We start from the raw sequence: 21,274 nt of genomic DNA on the forward strand, positions 1-21,274 counted from the left end.
AACATGCCCATAAAGGCTTATGATGAGATGAGTATAATTATGAAGATTAAAAAATGAGATATCAAGACCACAAGTTGATTATACTACAATGCAGTGAAGAAGCAGAAAATTTAGTGTATTAAGAATATGTCCTGGACCTTTAGGCAAAGAAGAAAACATCAAGTGTTCAACTCAGCAATATTTATTTCCAGAAGTTATCACAGTGTGGTCATAATCTTGAGTGATATTCTACCAGGCAAACTAGAAACTCACCATCATTTGTTTTAGTCACCATACTTAATTCAGAAATTCTGGCTGGTGAGAGAAGAACTGGGTGAACATGTCCTTGGAATTTCATAGCTGGTCCTAAAGGGAGGAACACATTTCACAGAGGTTAACTGGAAAAATTTTTTTGTTAAGATTTGGGCATAAAATGATGTACTGGGAGACAAAATGAGATTTTAGTTCTTTTTCATCTTTTTCTTGTTAACAGTTTCATTATCACAGACTAGGCAAAGTATCAGGGATCTTGACTACCTTTGGAATTAGGACTCTTCCACATCATAACTTTTCTTTCGTGGTTTCAATGTATCATGAGTCAGCATAAGAAATTAAATGGGAAATTTTGGAGAGTTTTACAGAAGCTATAGACAACATATAAAGGCCAGCAAATGCTACAGAAAGATTTTAGAAACTCAGAAATGCATAAAATATATGTACGATTTTGAATAATATCTTTTAATATCATAATAATTCAGAGTTCTTCTCTAGTACAATAGGAGGGTCAAAAATTTTTATGCAGATTTTCCAGATTTCAGGGGCACTGCATCCCTAGCTACTATGATGAGAAAGGGATAACTGTAAAGCTGCTTTTAATACTTAATAGCTGCATGACCATGAGCAAATAATTTAGTAAGCTCAGCTACAAAATAGGTATACTAATACCTCTATTACTCACCTCATCAGGTTGATGTATTGAAAGTGCTATGTAAATTTTAAAAATTAAAGCTCTGTTGCTATTGTTGTTGTTATTATTCTTATCACTGGACTCTGAATACTTACCTACTGAAGTATTCCCCATGACAAGAGGAGATTTAGGATACTTTACTTTCAGCTCCAAGAGTTCATTTAGGGTTATAGGGGAAATCCAAGTAACCCTCTCACCACAGAAAGTCAGAGTTTCTTTATTGAGATCTTCTGCCATTCTCTGTGTGAAAACAACATGCAATTGTTGGTAGAGTTATAAATTGATCCAACCATTCTGGAAAGCAATTTGAAACTATGCCCAAAATGCTGTCTAACTGTACACATTCATTAATCCAGAACAATGTCTCTACTGGGTCTATATCCCAAAGAGATCACAAAGGAGGGAAAGGGAACAGCGCAAAAAATGTTTGTGGCAGCCCTTTTTGAAGTGGCAAGGAACTGGAAACTGAGTGTATGCCCATCAGTTGGGGAATGGCTGAATAATTTATGGTATATGAATGTAATAGAATTTTATTGTTCTATAAGAAATGATCAACAGAATGATTTCAGAAAAGCCTGGAAAGACTTACACGAACTGATGCCAAGGGAAATGATTAAAACCAAGAGAACATTGTACACAGCAGCAACAACAAGATCATGTAATGATCTTGTGGGTTTGACTCTTTTTCAACAATGAGGTGATTCAAGGCAATTCCAATAGACTTGTGATGGAAAGAACCATCTGTATCCAAAGAGAGAACTATGGAGACTGAATATGGATCAAAGCATAGTATTTTCACTTTATTGTTTGTTTGCTTGTTTTTCCCCCCTTTTTTTCATCTTTTGATCTGATTTTTCTTGTTCAACATGATGAATATGAAGGTAAAACTACACATATTTAACTTATATTAGATTGCTTACTGTTTTTTGGAAAAGTTGAGGAGGAAGGAGGGAGAAGAATTTGGAACATAAAGTTTTACAAAGGTGAACATCTAAAACTATTTTTGCCTGTATTTGGAAAAATAAAAATCTATTAAAAAAAACCAACATACAGGGGATAGTGCTTCTCCAATTAGTCTATATGGTCAGTGTTCCTCTATAGAGAGCAATTTCAGGACTTTTCCAGTCCTGCAGCTCTCCTGATGGCTGTTCTCTATCATCAGAATCTTATCCTTTGAGCTTTAAATTTCTTTTTATTTATTTTTTTATTACATCTTTTTTTTTAAATTTACAAAACACATGCATGGGTAATTTTTCAACATTGACCCTTGCAAAACCTTCTGTCCCAACTTTTCCCCTCTTTCCTCAACCCCCTCCCCCAGATGGACATACATGTTAAATATGTTAAAGTATTCTTTTTTTCTGTTTCTTTGTCTCTGTCTCTGTCTCTCTGTCTCTCTCTATATATGTAAATATATAACTATTTCAAAGTAGTTGATTTTATTTGTATTTTATGCACTTGAAAACTTTGCAGAAGGGTTCCATAGGCTTTGCTAGGCAGCTGAAGAAGGTTTAGATCCTGTATTCTAAGGCTTCTGAAGAGACACCAAATGGAACAACAGCCTGTGCTTGGTAAGCTACAAAGAATAGCTATTTATAAATTTATGAAGAAAAATGAGGGTGGTTTCATTCAACTAAATTTGCCATGGTGATAGGTAAATAAGAGAGAAATGCAATATGTCTCACCAAGAGTTCTGGGGGGAAAATCAGTTCCTGTGTTGGATCCAAAGCCTGGAACTCTTCTTTTGTGTATAGTTGAGTACAGATCTTTTAAAAAGAAGGTAAAATTGAGGCATTTAAATCCAGGTGTATGGGAGAAAAGGATACAGTTCTTACCATAAACATGCAAAATGAACATTAAAAGAAATCTCCAATTTTCTGGCCCTCTGGAAGAGAAGGTTCAAATATATCAGGGCTCCAAGATTCTCCTCATATGAGCCACCAAATGTTGAAGAGTGTATGAATCCCCAAAATATATTGGGGTTTTAGACTGGTGTCACAAAGTATACCAAAAGAATTTATTGGCTTAGACCATCTCCTAATCAAGAAACAAAGATTTTATTATTATGCTATTGATAGGTGGGCTAAGTTCCCAAAAAAGAGTTAGCCATTGTGATGCTTAGTAAGTAAGCTAACCCTAAAAGAAGTTAGCTAAGAAGTGGGGTACCAATAGGTTCTTTTATGGGAGAAAAATAACTTTGGAATTGACATCCTACCTTGACCTTCTGATTGTATAAGTAATTGTGAGGTCAAGATAATTTTGTCAATGCAAGAAATTCACAAGGAATTTAAAGAGGGTCCATTGCACTAAAAGCCTACTTAAGGATAAGAAAAGGCCCAATTAAATAAAAATTATTTACTTAAGGAAATAATCCTGACAATGTTCCTCCCTGTTTGCCTCATGGCATAGCTTGGACAGTAATTCAGGCTCTCTCTAGTTAATTCTCTGTCTTGTGACCTATCCAGCTACCAAGGACCAAGAACCCCATTACTTATATTGACAGAATTATCTTGACCTCACAATTACTGTGTCCAATATGGAGGCTAGACTATAGATGTCAACCTTTGAGATTATTTCTTTAGTATATAAATCTTCTGCTCCCCCTTGTTAATTGAAAGTTTGTTTTATGACAGCAAGTTCTCTGGAAACTTTGCAGGTCTTATGACATCTTCCCCCTTATAAAAGATAAGTTCATTAGAAACTTTGCCTGCCTTATGGAATCTTCTCCCTTATTAAATGAGAATTCTGGTAGGGAACGTAGCCTGCTTTTTTCCTCTTAGTAATGGCAAGTCTAAACTCTTTTTTAGAACTTAGCCCACTGCCAACAGTATAATAATCTTTGCCTCTTGATTTGGAGATGGGTTAAGCCTACAAATTCTTTTGAGACATCTTGTGACATCTGCCAGAAATCCCAATATATTTTTGGGGTTCAACCCTTGTACCCCATTACTTTCATGTTCTAAGAATTGGGCTAAGCACTGAGGATTGAAATCCTGTTACCAACTGATTTCTCAATCCCTCCCTAAATCCATCAATTTGGTTATACATAAATTCCAACCTGCCCAAACCCAGTATTCTTTCAAAGATCTCATACAATAAGGCAGCCAAGCCTCCTTTCCCTGGAAGGATTTTCTACTTCATTATTGTTGTTGTTGAGTCTTTTTTTCCATTTGTGTTCCACTCTTTGTGCTCCCATTTGGGGTTTTTCTTGCCAAAAATACTGGAGTGCTTTGCCATTTCCTTTTCCAGCTCATTTGACAGAGGAGGAAACTGAGATAAATAGGGTTAAGTGACTTGCCTGGGGTCATACAGCTAAGAAGTATCTGAAATTAAATTTGAACTCAGAAAAATGAGTCTTCCTGATTCCAGGTCTGGCACTCTGTGCACTTTTATATATATTTCTTTGGTAACTCTTATTAATTACATTTTCTAAACCACAGCATTTTTTCAATACAGAATGTAAGTGACTTATTCAGAATTATTCAGATAGCATCAGGCAGGAACTGAATCCATTTTTTCTGACTCCAAAACTAGCATTTTATTACTCTCCAGTTGAGTTTTCTTCATCTAGAAAATGGTGTTGTTAATATTTAAGCTACTTACTTCATAGAATTGTTCTGTCAAATGCTTTATAAATGTTAATTATTATATACACACAGTTGGGATGACTTTCACTTTCCTTTTCTAAAGAAATTTTTGCTTCTGATGTGGCTTTACTCTCTTAACCTGTCAGGAGGAAGTTATTATCAGATAATTCTATTATAATTTCCAAACTATCTAGGAAGGAACTCTTTACCAACTCTCTATATTTTTCCTATGAAAGATCTGGTTATGATGAAGATCTTTGCTGATTTCTATTCAGGACTACTATGAAGTATTCTTTCTCATCCTCATAGTGCCTTCCCTTTAATGGCACCTTTCTCTTTACTCTGATTAACTAAATAACTCTATATAAATATATAAATATAAATATAAATAACTAAATAACTCTAAGGCTCTCCCAACTCTATTAGATACTTACCATTCTTGGTGTCGATTGTATCCCTTCAATATTGTACCTCTTCCCCAAAATAAATCTACCTTTTGCCAAAGAGAATGGCCATTGTGAATTCGTCGCCTGTTTTTTTGAACTAGGTATAGCTATCCCGACCTCATTATTTCCACATTGCATAAAACTTCCTAAATGTAAAAGGGCTGAGGATCAGAATATGAAATTGTAACAATGGAAAAATCAAAATTAACAGCTGTATTTTAGTTCTGGATCCACCTCCTCCTCTGTCATCAACTTTAAAGCAATAACTATAAACATATGGGGCAACTAGTTGGTACCAAAGTGCACAGAGCTCAAGGATTGGGGCTAGGAAGACAGGTCTTCCTAAATTCAAATTTGCTCCCATATGTGTAAAGCTGTGTGATCCTGGACAAGTCATTGAACTCTACCACAGTTTCCTCATCTGTGAAATGAGCTAGAGAAGGAAACGGCAACCTACTCCAGTATCTTTGCCAAGAAAACCCCCAATGGGGTCACAAAGAATCTGACACTACTGAACAATAACAAAATAAACAAACGGAGGAAAGGAAACAACTCACATCATTTTTCTTAGGTGATAAAGTTAGATTTTCTTCTTGATCCAAACAACATTTCCCTGTTCCCTTCATTTGACAGCAGTTTGACTCCTAAAAAAGAGTGAAATCCTAAGATAAAATCATTTATGCATTTAAATAGGAATTCATCTTTAAGAAAATTGAGCAATTTATAATACAGGAATAAATTTGCTTAGCTACTTTTTCTGTAGGAGAACCCATAATCAAAATGACAACCATGAGGGCCTTGTATGGAAAAATTTAGAAAACTAGTTTTTTATATTTCATAGCATTTATCTTTTTTTTCTTTTTCTTTCTCATTCTCTCACTCCTCTCTTTCTCTCTTCCTTCTTTTTCATTTTTTCCTTTCTTTCTCCTTCCCTTCCTTGCTTTCTTCTTTCTCTCTCTTTCTTCTCTTGCTCACTTTCTTCCTTTCTTTTTTCTTCCTCTTTCCTTCCTTCTTTCCTTCCTTCCTTCCTTCTTTCCTTCCTTCCTTCCTTCCTACAAGGAAATTTTAGAGATATTTATAAACATTTGAGGAAAACTTGTTATAAATGAGTGATTGGGGACAGGTTAAACATTGATAGTTAATGAATTTTCATATGATGGTCATTCTCATCTTCCTTTTTCTGTCCTACAACTTTGGCTAAATGTTCTCCTCTGCCCATCCTGTCTCTGCCCATAAGTGACCACTCTGCTCCAAAGTTTACTGCCACTTCATTCTGAATTCTTTTCAGGATGTGATTTCCCTCAAAAGCAGGACAAAGAGGACTTAATTTATTTTGTAACGTTAGTCTTTTGTAAGAGACAGTGTGATGTTCAGAGTTAGTATAAATTATTCTTATAGAAAGAAAGCAGATTTGGATTGACTCAGAAAGAATTTTCTTTGTAAAATCACTTCCCTCTGTAGGAGAATTGTTTTCTGTTATTGAAATATCTTTGGGGTTTATTAGCTTCATGGTAAGCAGTAGAACATAAATTCCATAAATGGAGGGAACTGTTCCTAGTCCCTTGCGCATAGTAGGTCCTTAAGATGTTTTGAATTGCCTAGATTTGAGTGGTAAGTATCTATAGTCATACTTCTGACAGCATCTATGTTGCCATCATCCCCATCCCTAGAAAGATTATCTATCATACTCTTGCCCAGGTTTTTCACCATTAAGAAGACAATTATAAATTTTCTTTATTTCTATTCTTCGGCAAGCACTCTATTTCCACTATGGTTCAACCCACTGTTTAATGAGTCTCATAAGCTATAAATCTTATTGCCCTATTTACTGACATTGGCTTGCCCTAAGAAAACTTGACAGAGCTGTTTGGAGTTTCCAAGGACCACAGGCTGCTGTTTGTGTGCCAGCCACCAGCCCCAGGCACCTGTAGAGACAGCCCTGCCCTGTCTCTAAGGAGCGGCACCCACTTGTTGCCACATTTGTCCCCTTGCATTAACAAAAGAACTAAATACCAGAACAGAGGACATTGGGCTCTCATCCTAGAATAACATGTCAGTGTACTGTTGTGTGGATTTTCTTAGTTCTACTGGATCTTGAAATCCGTTCCTGGTCTTCTTTTTAGAATTCCATTTCCCATCTGTTTCCTTTGACACTTGTTGTTTTCTCTGTACTCAGATAGGTTTCTATTTGTTCTTACCAACCTATTCTGGGTCTCCCGTCACACATCCTATCTAGGTTCCATTCACTTCTGGTTCCCTCCAGTTGGGCCCAAATCCTTGGATAGCAATGGTGAGCAATCTACCTAGACAACATCTTGCCTGCTCCTTCTTAATTAACTTGGTATTCAGAATCTGTCTACCTTCCATGCCCCATTTTATGGGATCACAGATTCTCCTCTTCCTTCTGCTCTTAATTTGCTATAAAACATTGAGTAAATCACATTTTCTTATGGATTTAAATCTCGGACAATGAGGGAACTGCATGAAATTATCTTCCAGATTCTTTTCAGTTCTGACATTCTGTGCTCCTGGGAATCTGATCCTAGCTGTGATCTTTTACTTATAGAATGTACTATTCAGTATAGTCTGGGCAGCCTGACTTGGATTCATTTTTGGCTTCCCTAACCCTGCCCCATTAAGCAAGTACTAACAAAGCACCGCCTCCCCCCACCCCAAAAAAAATTGGTTATAATATCAGTTCATTTTCCTTTAGCCTTTTTGATGGCTCCAAAATTTCCCTCTGATAAAATGTGCTATCTGCCCTCAGCAAACCAATAAAGTCTAATGAATTAGCGTAACAAACTGATATGGCTACTTTAGCATCTACACAACCTTAAGATTTTCAATCATTTCCACATGGGCTATCTTTTCTGAGCTTTTTGTGCATAATCTTCAGACTATCCTTCTGCTCATCAATCTCCCACTTACCGCACAGAAAGTTTTGCTGCTTTCTAATATTGAGCGATATCCAGTGCAGCGACATAGGTTACCTGAAGATAGAGGGAATACAATTTATAAATGTGTTTTATTACAGGGGTTTATTTAGAAAGTTAGAGCTGATCTGAATTTTTACTAGGATTTTTAAAGTCAGAAAATAAGGTTTTGCTTATTTTTATTATCTAATTAGAGATTTTCTTCTCTAATCAGAACAAAAAATATTTTCTCTCTTCTTAGGATCACTGATTCACTATTGGAAAGGATCTTAGAGGTCATGTAGTCTAACCTGATATGATCTATTCAAATCAATGAATTAACTATGACTGCTTACTAAATCATGACCTGGGCAAATCACTTATCTCCAACTGGCTCACAAAAAGTAAAAAAAAGAGAAAACTGGATCTGAGAGGGATTTAATGATTGCCCACAGTCAATCAGCTGGTAAGTGTCAAAGGAAAGATTTGTACTTAGTTTAGCTCTCAATTCACTATGCCACAATCAGTTCTTGCCCTCAGGGAGCTTAATTTATCAATTGGAAAAACAACAATGATACATATATACATAAATTAGGGTTCTGGGCTTTTCTAAGACATTACATTTTTACACATTCTTAGTCCAGTCTTGGGTCTTGACTCTGAAAGAGTCAATTTATGTTTTTTTAGCTTATTATCCCAACTTGGATTAATGCAGGAAAGTTTTCAAATTAAAATAAATATGGCTACTGTGTAAGACACCTCAAATATGGGTAGCAGAAGCACCTGCTGCCTTTAAATTTTTTAACATTTTATTTTTCCCAATTACATGTAAAAACAATTTTTAACATTTATTTAAAATTTTTTTTTGAGTTCTGAATTCTCTCCCTCTCTTCCTCTCTTTCCCCTTCCTTGAAAAGGCATTATACATGTGGAACATATTTCCATATTAGTCATGGTGTGAAAGAAAACAATCCTCTCTTGAAAGAAAAAAAATCCTTGAATAGAAAAAGAAAGAAATTAAAAAATAGTCTGCATTCAGACTCCATCAATTCTTTCTCTGGGGGTGGAGAGCATTTTTCATAAATCCTTTGGAATTGTCTTGAATCATTGTATTACTGAGAATAGCTAAATCAACTGTGAACAGTTGATTGTTATACAATATAAGCACCTGCCATCTTGCCACATTTTAAAAAATGTATTAGAGACACTTAGGTAAAAAAATTTTTTTTTTAAATCTGACAAAGTCAGACAAAAGATAATATCAACCCATAAAATGATTAAATAAAAGTATATGGGGCTCTGTAATCTAACTTTCTATTTCTTTCACTCTGCTGGTAACTCAAATGAGTTAATATTTATAAAGAACTTAGCATAAGGCCTGGCACATAAGTAGGCACTATATAAATCCATATTCCCTCAAATCCCAAAATTCAGTGGTGTTTTGTCAGTACTCACCCTTCTTAATCACTTCCTCCTTGATAGTCTTTCATTTTTGACCAGTTCTTACTCATCATTCTCTTTATCTTTCAACAGCATTTGATGTTGTTGATGACTCCCCACCTTGTTGCTCCTTCCTTAGCTTCCATGACATTATTATGTCTTGGTTCTCCTTCTATTTGTTTGATTACACCTTCTTATTCTTTTTTTTTTTTTTTTTTTTTTTTGGCCTTTTCTTGCTCCTTCTATTCCCTTAGTCTGAGTGTCTCACAAAGCTGTTTTAAGCTCTTTTCACGTTCCTCTATGTTTTCATTCATAATGACCTCATTTCATACTGTAAATTTAATTGTTATCTCTTCACATATGATTCCCAAATTTAATATCTAGTATCTCATGGGATTAAATGCAATAGACTTTTCACCTTTCCTCCCCCTCTTCCTATTCTTCCTTTATCTAAACCTACCTCCCAGGGCTTCTGTCAGCTGCTGGGGAGAGGGCTCTGGGTAGTTCCTCAGGAGAGCATACAAGGACATCACCATCCCAGGAGTGCAGAATCCGCATTGAGTGCCGTGACCTTTGGCAATTCTCTCCTGGGTGGACACAGGATGATGAGATGGAGAGCTAGAAGAGTGCTTAGAAATCATCTAGTCCAGGGCTTCCTCAGCCCCAGGACCCTTTATGACCATCTTGTGATGATCCCTCATCCCCCATTAATAGTCAATACCTACATTCATAACTGAAGGAAATGAAATTTAATGAAAATAAAGAAGTAATTTTTTTCTCATCCCCATTCAAACTCATAGATTCCCTGTAGGTTAAGAACGCCCGAACTAGTCCCATTCCCTCATTTCATAGATGAAGCAGCCAATACCCAAAGGAATGACTTTCTAAAGTTCACACAGGTAATAAGTTGAAGTGGCTAAGTAGTGTGCTTCATATGAGCCTGGAGTCCGAAAAGCTGAGTTCAAGTTCAACCTTAGACACTTACTAGCTGTGTGACTCTAGGCAAATCACTCAACCCTGTGTGCTCAGTTTTTTCAGTTATAGAAAGGAATTAATAACCACATCTTCCTTACAGGGGGGTTGTGAAGATCAAATGAGATAATAGTTATAAAGAATACAGTGCCTGGAATAAAGTAGGTGCCACTTAAATACTTATTCCCTTCTCCTAGAAAGTTGATCAACTAGAATTTGGTCTAGTTTGTCTAGACCAATTCTGAATTTGAACCAAGACTCTCTGATTTCAAATCTAGAGCTTTCTCCTTAATGTTATGCAGATCTTGTCACAGATTTTTATTGAGAAAAAGCCCCAAACCAAAAGCCCTTCAGTCGATGTGTGGATTAAGCTTTTGGAATTGCCACTAACACTCTCACAAGATAGTGTTAAAGGATAAATATATATCTAATATGTCGACAGACTATTTAAAAATAAATTGTCTCTGGAAACACTTGAGCTTATGAAGAATGATGTTATCCACCTTCAAAGAAACAGAAGACAAATAGTATATAGTCTTACATTGATACATATGAATGTATATTTCTGTATATGTGAATGATTATAGATATCTACATATATTTATGTATATTTCTATATGTGTGCATGATTATAGATATCTATGTATATTTCTATCTATGTGCATGATTATAGATATTTATGTGTCTATGTATATTTCTATATATGTGTATGATTACAAATATTTAGGTATCTATGTATATCTATATATAGTTCTACATATGTGCATGATTATAGATAGCTATGTATCTATGTATATTTCTACATTTGTGCATGATTATAGATATCTATATATCTATGTATATTTCTATATAGGTACATGATTATAGATATCTGTGTCTATGTATATCTATATACAGACATCTATGTATATTGTATATCTATGTATATTTACATATATGTATATGATTATAGATATCTACGCATATTTGTATATTTATAAATATTTCTACATGTGTGCATGATTATAGATATCGATATATGTAAATGTGCATATATCCACATATGTGCGTGATTATAAATATCTATGTATATATATATATATATATATATTTCCACATATGTGCATTATAGATATCTATGTATATTTCTACATGTGTGCATGATTATAGATCTCAATGTATCTATGTATATTTCTATACATGTGCATGATTATAGAGCTATGTGTCTATGTATATCTATGTATATTTCCACATATGTATATGATTATAGATATCTATGTATATTTGTGTATATATGTATATTTCTACATATATACATGATTATAGATACCTATAAATATGTATATTTCTGCATATGTACATTATTATAGATATTTATGTATCTATGTATAACTCTACATGTGTGCATGATTATAGATATTGATATATCTATGTATATTTCTATACATTTATGATTATAGATATCTATGTATATTTCTACATGTGTGCATGATTATGGATATCTATGTCTAGATATATTTCTACATATATGCATGTACATATGTATATATAGTTATATCTCTATATGTGTTATAGATATCTATATATCTTTATATGTTTATACATGTGTGTATTATATATGTGTATATATATATGTATTTTAAAGTATGTATATGTATACACATATTTAACTGTAGCCTTCTTGGGGGAGGAGTGAGGAAGAAAGGGGAAGGAAGAATAAAGTAAAAAGTGCATAGCAGAGAACAACAGAAAATCTACAAGAAAACACAGAAAAAAAAGGACAGCTCTGAACACATTGTGTTGTATTCATTATATAGACTTTCTTGAAATGGAAATTTATTGCTTTATATTTTGAATCCTTTCTTATGTTCTGCTGTGTAATTGGCAATGTTTTCTTTTCCTATTTTGTCTTTGTTTTAAATAAATTTTTTAAAAAAACTGTCTCATTTCTATACATATCTTTTTATGAAGTGAGCCAAATACTGGGAAAATGACTTCTCTTCAAAGTCCCTAATGCTTTGTTGAAGTCAGGAACAAAATCTACCCTTAAAGTACAAAGATATGTGAAATTAAATATGGATTTTTATTCTAGGATTTGGAAAAGTATTAAACCAAGTTTACTATTTCTATACTAGGGATAAGTAGAAATGGCATAATCTGTAGTATTTAATAATTTTACTTCATTTTATTTTTAGAATTTTCATAAAGATTATAATCTTTTAGAACAAAAGTTGTTTTTTCCCCCTTACATGTATTTAATAATTTTATTTCATTTTATTTTTAGAATTTTCATAAAGATTATAATCTTCTGGAACACAAATTGGTCCCCCCCCCCCCAGAGGGATTTCACATTGAGTTCATATTACAATGCATATTTATTCTATTAATTTGTGTATGTGAATCACTCCCTTCTCCACCTCCTTCTGGTTTGGATTGTAAGCATCAGAAAGAACAAAAACTTGGTCTTACCAAAACTTTTTATCTGCTACTATTGTCTGCCTAGAACACAGGCCAATAGTAAATGCTCAATAAATGGTGAGTTGAATTAAACTGCCCCAATCCAGTATTCCACCTTTTAAGATTAATTTTGGATTTTGTCATGTAAACTTAGGAATTTACTCAGCACAGTGCCTAACGATATTCCACAGAAGTAGAACAAGAATAAGAAAGAGGAACACCATAATTTCAGAGAAATTTGTCACCTCCTTTTCTCTGTCTTCAACTGATCCCTTCTAAGACATGGCCAGGTAGTCGATGAAAATCAAAGTTTCCACTTACATAATTAGAACTTGATCAGATAGCATGATAAATATAGGGATATAGGATGGAAAAAAAAAGTTCTTTAAAATAACAGAGGCAGAGTGGTGGGTGGAAAGTGCACTAGACGAGAAGGCAAAAAGGTACTTTAAACTCTATTCTGAAACCTAGACAGGCTGCTTCTCCTTGCAGTTGGACTCAGCATTTGTAAAATGAGAGGGTTGAAATAGGTAATCAATAAGGTCAACAATTTCTGATTTCATGAGAAAAAGTTAAAAGGCTGTTACCTGAATGGGATGAATCCTGGTTCTGGTGCTACCAATACCTTCCACTGTGGTGACTGCGATTCCATGAAGTGAGCAGATGGGGAGCAGACAAGCAGTAACTGCACAATGTCTTCATATTTGATACACGAGTAAAATCAAGGTCAGTAATACAATCGTATTTGGTGAGACTATTTTGGGGGAAAGAGTGAATAGTGGAAAATCCTCGTTGCTCCCAAGTCCCAAGAGGTGGGTACCTTTTAAGGGTTTGAAATCTAATTATTTTTTAAGAAAAAAAGTCTGCTGGCTTTGGAACGGTTATAAAGATCAGTGACTTCCCGGGTGAAGCTGGAATGGTTCCGCCCCTTGTGAGTTTGTTGGAGAAGCAGGTACCAATGATGGTACCTGGAGTGGAGAAACATTGAACCTTGGGATACCTTGTAGGCTATCTGTAATGAAGGATAGAATTAGGGGAACTATCAGAGGCAGATTCTGGGGAAATTCTTCCCTGCATGAAGAAGGATGACTTTGGGTCAGGAAAGAGATCATTTGTTAGCTTCTGATCACAGCTAATTATTTATTAACTGGTTACTTCTACCTCCTGAAAGAGTCCAAGAAGTGTCAATGCCCTTTAAGTTTTAACAACCATAGGTGAATCTTTGATTGCTTTACTTATGGCACTCATGATACAGTTGAAAGAATGACTTCTGAGTCAGGATACTTATTTCTGTATTTGAATCTGACACTTATTAGATATAGGAAGTTGGACAGGTCACTGCCCCAGTTTCTGTACCTATAAAATGTGATTAATACTACATATACTATCTCACAGAGCTGTTGTGTGGAAAATGCTTTGTAAACTGAAAAAAAAAAAGATTTTAGATAGACAACAGCAGACTCAGAATCTGGTTATAAGGGTAGTTAGTGGCAAGTGGTAAGCACTTGAGAGTGTGTAGAGCTATGTCAGACTCTGCAAATAAGACCTCTGGGAATACTTTGGTGGAGAATTTGAGGATAACACGGACTACTGAGAAGGCACTAGGACATCTAATTGAGGGAAGAGGGCACTTACATGGGAAGTAGCTAAGTTGGGAACTTCTGAAAATGACCCTTGCATTTCTAACAGCAGTTTTGTTTGGAATCAGCATTGGTCATGGAGAAACAAGGGATAGAAATATCTAATTGCAATTCTCCCATTGTCCTTCATCTTCTTTGTCTAAATCATGTCTGGGGAGCCTTTGGTAAGGTACTTAGAGACAGGAGACTAGTAGTAATCATAATCAGATGATTCTGATCCTTGGATTCTGGTATTTAGGACCCAAGGGTAATGTTAGGAATTGTATTAATTAATGTTTTCACTGAGAATGTTTCCCATTGAACTTCATGCCAGATGTTTTTCAGATCTTTAGAAAGGATACCTTATTTTCTTGGAAATGGGGTCATACTTTGATACCATCACTGTACAGGCCCCACAGCCGCCTCCTCCGCAAGCATATTTGGTTCCTGTGAGACGGACTAGACAGGCAGAGTCAAGGAAAAGCTTTGATTTCTCACATTTTGTCCCTATTATAGAATATCTTGGTGTAGTAGATAGAGAATTAGGAAGACCTGAATCTACTTACTGCTGTTGATATAAACAGTAAGGTTGTATCCATAAGGTCACTTAAATTAGGAGAATTCAATCATCAGTCTGGTCTTGAAGAATGTCTCCCAGGGTCAATGGTCTGTCATTTCCTGGACCAACCTTTCCTCTTCCTCTGTCCCCTCCCCAAAGACTTGTCAGTCTCACCCCACCTCACTCCCCATATATACATACTCCCTCCCTTCTTCCCTGCCTCTGGTGGATGGACCTGAGCTGAGTCCAGCAAACCGGGCCTGGAACTCAAATCATTTGTGAAAATACTTGAGGTTTTTATGCCTCCTATCATTTACACTTTCTCCATTATCTCTGATCACTTTCCTCAGTCAGTCAGTCAACAAACACTTGGGATATATATGCAACTATATGCAAACACTGGGATATAAAGAAAAGCAAAAACACTGTTTCTGCCCTCAAGTAGCTCACACTCTAATGGGGGAGACAACACTTAAGTAGCTACACACACATAGAGTTATACATGTGTGTATGTAACATACAGGCACACATAAATACACATGTACACAAATAAATCTTATATATACATATACATATATGGAGGAAAATTTAAAAACCTGTGAGCTGTGAGTTTGAAGGAAATATCTCCCCCTCAAATGTAGTTTAGAAGTCAAAGAAATATAACCTGAAAGGATGTGTAAAATAAAGATGGACTCTCAGTCTGATTCTACCTCAAAGGGAGATTTCTCCTATTTTAAGCTTTCAGTACACATGGACATTCTGATGATCTGATGATATTAGCTTTAGGGAAACACCCCTATTTGGAAGAGTCTGATCTTGGACACACCAGATAGACTCCCTTTGCCATATGTCCTATATCTGTGTAGAATTCTGTATATGTATTTGTGTCCCTGGCTGAGTTGTCAGCCACCTGGCACTTGGCCAGCAGCTGATAGTAATTAGGCTTTTAACTTCCAGCCTTTCCTCTTGATTTATTGACCTTCAGTCAAATGGACCTAAGTAGGAGGAATTCCTCTTTGGGAAGCCGATTGGCTCTCTGGGATGGGGAATTCCCCAATACAGTATCTCTCTCAGATATTTCTATGTGTGTCTGTCTATCTATCATTCTATATTTGCATATACATGTATGTCTATACACAGATCTATCTATCTATAATGCTATATTTGTCTATACATGTATGTAAATACACAGATCTATCTATCATCTATCTATCTATCTGTCTATCTATCTACATAAGTGCTTTTATATATATACTAGATAATGGAAATCATGGAAGGGAATTAAATGTAAGATGTCTGCAAAAGTATGAGGAAGACATGTTGCAAAGTCAAAATTTAAAAGCCAAACTTGGGGGTTTATAATTGATCACATGATTAAAACTGATGAGGTCCTAAGAAACTAGATGGGATTGACAGAGAAAGGCTAAAGTCCTGATAAAATTATTCCCTGCCCAAGCAGGGAAGGGCACTGATGGGGATCAGTTTAACCTTATAGTCCTACCCTCTGTGATGTTTTCATAGCCTTACTTTGCTGTGTCCAGCCAGAAATTCAAGTTAGGTCAAACCTCCGAGGTTAAATTTCTCCTCTAAATCTGTCCGTGTCCCATGCCATCTTTGCTGAATCCCCTTTGGGACAGTCTGCCACTCCATAGCATTCTGCCTCGTGGTGTCTTGTTCCTTACCTTATTCCTACCATGTTTCACGGTGTCTTTCCTCTCATTCCCCACCATTCCTCATCATCTTTCTCCTCCTTATAGCTAACTAACACTTTTAAGATGCTAAGCTTCTCTGTGGATTTAGTCTGTCAGTTAAGGACATTTTCCCATATCAAGGAGCGGCTTTCTCCTGGCTAATTTTGAGTTCCACTAGGGAACTTGTCTTTTCCACTGTTCATTGTTAAAATCATCTTCCCATCTAACTCTATGCTCTCCCAACTGTATTCATATGTACCACTCCTGGTGTCTATTGCACCTTTTCTTTTCTCTGTAACCTTTTCCCCTAATTAAACTTACCTTTTGCCAGAGAGAATGACCATTGTGAATTCTTCACATGATCAAACTCTGACATTTGGTGCCTATGTTAATCTTGATATTTGGTGTGCTGAACCCCAAACACATCATCTAGAACTAGGAATTGATACCTTGAACATATCAATGGGGAGCTTTTAGAGTTTACTGAGAAATGGGATGGAGTGTTATGGACTTAGGAAGCTGAGTGAAGGATGAGTTAAGGAAGTTTAGCAGCCTGTGGGCTATGGGCACTGGTCAGCCACATCCTCCTCTTGAAGAGGGAGCTGGGCTCTTGTTTCCCTCCTTGGCTCAGGGAACGTCTGATTGTTTTCAAAGTCCACATTCAAAAGAAAACATTCCCTATTAGTTAACCCTTTTCTCTGCTCTTTATTCCATCCTTTGTGGCCATTACATTACAGGCAAGGAATTTTGCTCTAAGTTAAACTCTATATGAGTAAGAAACTACAGTCATCCTTTTCACATTTTGGTTTTGCTATATCATGGGTTAGCATAAGAAATTAACTGGAAATTTTTTGGGAGTTTTGCTGAAGTTTCAGACAACATGCAAAAACCAATAGACGACACACAAAATAGAAATTCAGAAATGCATAATATATATGTATAGTACTATCAAATATCAACATATTTTATTTTTTAATGTCATAATAATTCAGACTCCTTCTCTGGTACAAAGGGAGGGCCAAAAAATTTTACATGGATTTTTCAGATCTTAGGGATGTTGTGCCTCTAACCCGTGCAATGGAAGGTATAACTGTAATGATATTTCTAGATAAGTAAAAGTTGTGAAACATTAGTGGATACTGAAAATACATTAAAATTATGACTATAAGACACAAATTACAAATGTGTGCATTTCAAAAGCAATATGTTAGGATAAAAGGCTTTTAGCATTTATGCATTCCTGAATCTCTTGCCAAAAATGTACAAGCTTTTGATGAGAAGGATCAATTCCAAGCCAGCTTATTTAGAGGGTTTTCAAGGACAATTGTGGCTATATATGATTTTTGCTTGTGTGCTGAGAGGTGTTAATCCCCATGTAAGATGAGACTATACTGTGTCATCTATGTGATTCTAAATTAGTCATCTATCCTTTCAGCACCCCTAGGAAATTTGAGAATATAAAGTTTAGATGAGTTTCCTACCTGACTTGGTGGAAGAAGTTTCCATACCAGAAATTTCCTATCTCAATGAAATTATAAGAATAATAGAGAAATGGGGCAGTTAGATGGTGCAGTGGATAGAGCACTGGTCCTAAACTCAAGAGGACCTCCTTACAAATCCAGCCTCAGACTCTTAACACTTTCTAGCTGTGTGATCTTGAACAAATCACTTAACCTCAAATAAGCAAAAAAAAACCAAAAACCAAAAAAAGAATAATAGAGGAATAAACAAGCAAATAAATGAGTAAATGAATAGATAAACAAACAAATGAACAAATGCTATGCATAAGGGAAAAGTAATATTTGGAATTTGATTTAATCCAACTCAATATATTTAGACCTGTAGACCAAGATACCTTAGGCCTTGATACAGGGAAATGCCTGAAAAAAACAGATGTGGATACCCAGAGAACATAACAACTAAATTAGATTTTTAAAAGCTATATATAGAAGGAAATAAAGGATGTAACTTGGGGTGCCAAAGCAAATCATGATCCTGGAAGAAGTATCTATGGTGAGAAAGCTCAGAACAAGCTGAGGTTAGAAATGAGAATGAGAGAGAAAGATAACAACAGTAACAACAAAGTTTTAAGTTTTAAAAAATCCGTCTTTTAGGAGAGAAGAGTTTCCAGGCAGAGATAGGATAGCTATTTGGGTTGGCTTAGATGGAGATAAATAATTAGGAGAAGAAAAGGATGCTTAATTCTCATTCTGGTTCTGCTTTGTTTGCCGAATATGGCTGTTATCAGACTGGAAAGGACAGAACAAACATGGCAAACAGGAAATCAATACTCAAGACAAGTAAGGAGATAATAATAGGGCACTTAAATGCCCTTTGATATAGTTTAGTTCTGACTTAGATGACAACATCCTCATGCAAATGGGATTGCTGGACCAATGGCAGTAATATTTTAAAGATTATGGAGAACAAAAGGGCAAATGTCATCTTGATTTTTTTTTCTAATGGAAGAGAATGGAACTCGCAAATGATAGGCCAATGAGCTTGATTTTTATTCCTAACAAAATTTTAGGACGTAATATTAAAGATATTGATGAGGGGAGCCCCCAAACTCTCTTTCTCTCTCTCTCTCTCTCTCTGACTTTGGGAATGAGCCATGAGGTAGAGCACTTGAGAAGCTCCTTTGAGGAGACTTTTCCCTTCAATTCTGCCACTGTAAAGAACCCACAGAGGACAAACAGCTTCATTCTGTTATTTAGGTGGGGCTAGCTGAGTCCAGAGTTGGAGATTCTAACCCCACTGAATTGGAGAAACACCTATTCAATTCTAAGATTTTTTTAATTCAATTACTGCTCAAACTCCATCCACCAGCCCCATTGGGAGCAGTAGCCAAAGGCTTCTATTATAAAAGAGCCAGTTTTAAATCCTTGCCTTGCAGAGGACCTAACATGCCATGCCATGCCAAGGAACCCTCTACCCACTGGAATGATATTCTCTCTCAGTGATACCCTCTCTTTATCCTCACCTATTTCCCTAACGAGACTTTATACCTCTCTGTCGGGGTCTCTCTACTAGAAACTATTTCTCTGTTAGATCTCGCCACTAAGGAAGTCAGCCTTTCTATTCATGCATATAGCAAAGGGTGACTTCCCAATGCCAATAATAAACTTTTTATCAGTCTAGCTTTTTGGGTTCGTAAATTCCTTTACAAAGGACTTCTATGCCACCAGAACAGGGTTCCCACAACTCCTTACCTTGTGCCAATCCTAAAGGGGATTTAAGGGAGCCAAACCTCTTCATTTGGTTCCCTGAACCCCAAACCTGCCACTAACCTCATCATTTAATTCCCTAACCACCAGGAACCCTAATCTCATCATTTGGTTCCCTGAATCTAATCTCATCAGTATGGCTGATGAATATTTGAAAAAGGAAGTGGTTATTTTAAAGAGCCAATGTGTTAAAGTCAAGGACAGGTCATGCAAGAGTAACCTGATTTCTTTCTTTCTTTCTTTCTTTCTTTCTTTCTTTCTTTCTTTCTTTCTTTCTTTCTTTCTTTCTTTCTTTCTTTCTTTCTTTCTTTCTTTCTTTCTTCCTTTCTTCCTTCCTTCCTTCCTTCCTTCCTTCCTTCCTTCTTTCCTTCCTTCTCTCTCTCTGTCTCTCTCTCTGTCTTTGTCTCTCTCTGTTTGTCTCTGTTTTTGTGTCTCTTTTTTTCCCTCAACCCCCCCAATCCTTAGCCTAAACTTTAAGACTCTGCCCATGTCTAGAATACTCTTCCTTCTTATTGCAACTCCTAGTTTCCCTGGTTTCCTTCAAGATCTTTTGCAGAAGATCTTTTCGGGTCCTTCCCTACTATATGTACCTTTTCTGTGAGGTTACTTTCCATCTACTTTGCAGATGTTTTGTATGTACATATTTGTATCTTAGTTCCCCCATTAGAATGTGATGTTTTTCTTTGTGGCACATAGTAAACACTTAATAAATGCTTATTGACTGACTGATTCCATAATCTGTTTTCTGCCTCTTTTAAATTTGTTTTATGTCTCCTTCTTTCCAATATCCACCCTCTGTTTTTGGCCTGTAATTAATACATTGTACTTGCTTACTTGGGTAAATTTTTAAATTTTTGCTGAGGCAATTGGGGTAAAGTGACTTACTCAGGGTCACACAGCCAGGAAGTGTTAAGTGTTTGAGGTTAGACTTGAACTCAGGTCCTCCTGACTTCAGGGCTGGTGCTCTTTCCATTGTGCCACCTAGCTGCCCCAACTTGGGTAAACTTTATATCATTGCCATAGAATGTGAGCTCCCTGAGAGCAGGAACTCTTTCATGTTTGCCTTTATATTCTTCATATTTAGAATAATGGCTTGCCTATTATAAATGCTTAAGAAGTATTTGTTGAAATGGATATTTTCTCTTTTGGACTGGATTTACACATGTGATTAATTGTTAGAAGGAAAGTTTTCTCCTACCAATACATATGAGCAATTGCTATACAAAGTATAGGATTCCAGATAGGAGAGATTAAGTTACTAGCCCAAGATTACACAGTCTCTATGTGTCAGAAGTAGGACTTGAACACAGCTCTTCTTAACTCTGAAGCTTTCGCTTTATCTTGCATACATTGTCTCAGATTATTGTTGTTTATATAATTCTATTTTTCATATATCTTGTTTATTAATAAATATTTAACTGTACATAGAGCTCTAAAAG

At 35.8% G+C, this 21,274-nt stretch overlaps 2 protein-coding genes across 3 annotated transcripts in view; one reads left to right on the forward strand and one right to left on the reverse strand.

The window, feature by feature from the left end:
• Window positions 1-21,274, reverse strand: part of LOC100929481 (aldehyde oxidase 2-like) — a 111,705-nt gene that overhangs the window by 79,290 nt on the left and 11,141 nt on the right. For both annotated transcript variants that reach the window (XM_031957217.1, NM_001308994.1), the window contains exons 3-10: window positions 14,721-14,817; window positions 13,327-13,435; window positions 9,792-9,918; window positions 7,908-7,969; window positions 5,537-5,620; window positions 2,632-2,712; window positions 1,042-1,186; window positions 253-345 (exon numbers count right to left, since the gene is read on the reverse strand). In XM_031957217.1, coding sequence (XP_031813077.1) covers window positions 253-345; window positions 1,042-1,186; window positions 2,632-2,712; window positions 5,537-5,620; window positions 7,908-7,969; window positions 9,792-9,918; window positions 13,327-13,435; window positions 14,721-14,817 — 798 coding nt within the window. The remainder of the gene's footprint in view (window positions 1-252; window positions 346-1,041; window positions 1,187-2,631; window positions 2,713-5,536; window positions 5,621-7,907; window positions 7,970-9,791; window positions 9,919-13,326; window positions 13,436-14,720; window positions 14,818-21,274) is intronic.
• CPB2 (carboxypeptidase B2) overlaps window positions 1-21,274 on the forward strand; it is a 168,172-nt gene that overhangs the window by 42,802 nt on the left and 104,096 nt on the right. The gene's annotated exons all lie outside the window — the stretch shown is intronic.

Source organism: Sarcophilus harrisii, chromosome 3 (genome assembly GCF_902635505.1).
Source record: "Sarcophilus harrisii chromosome 3, mSarHar1.11, whole genome shotgun sequence".
Classification (NCBI taxonomy): domain Eukaryota; kingdom Metazoa; phylum Chordata; class Mammalia; order Dasyuromorphia; family Dasyuridae; genus Sarcophilus; species Sarcophilus harrisii.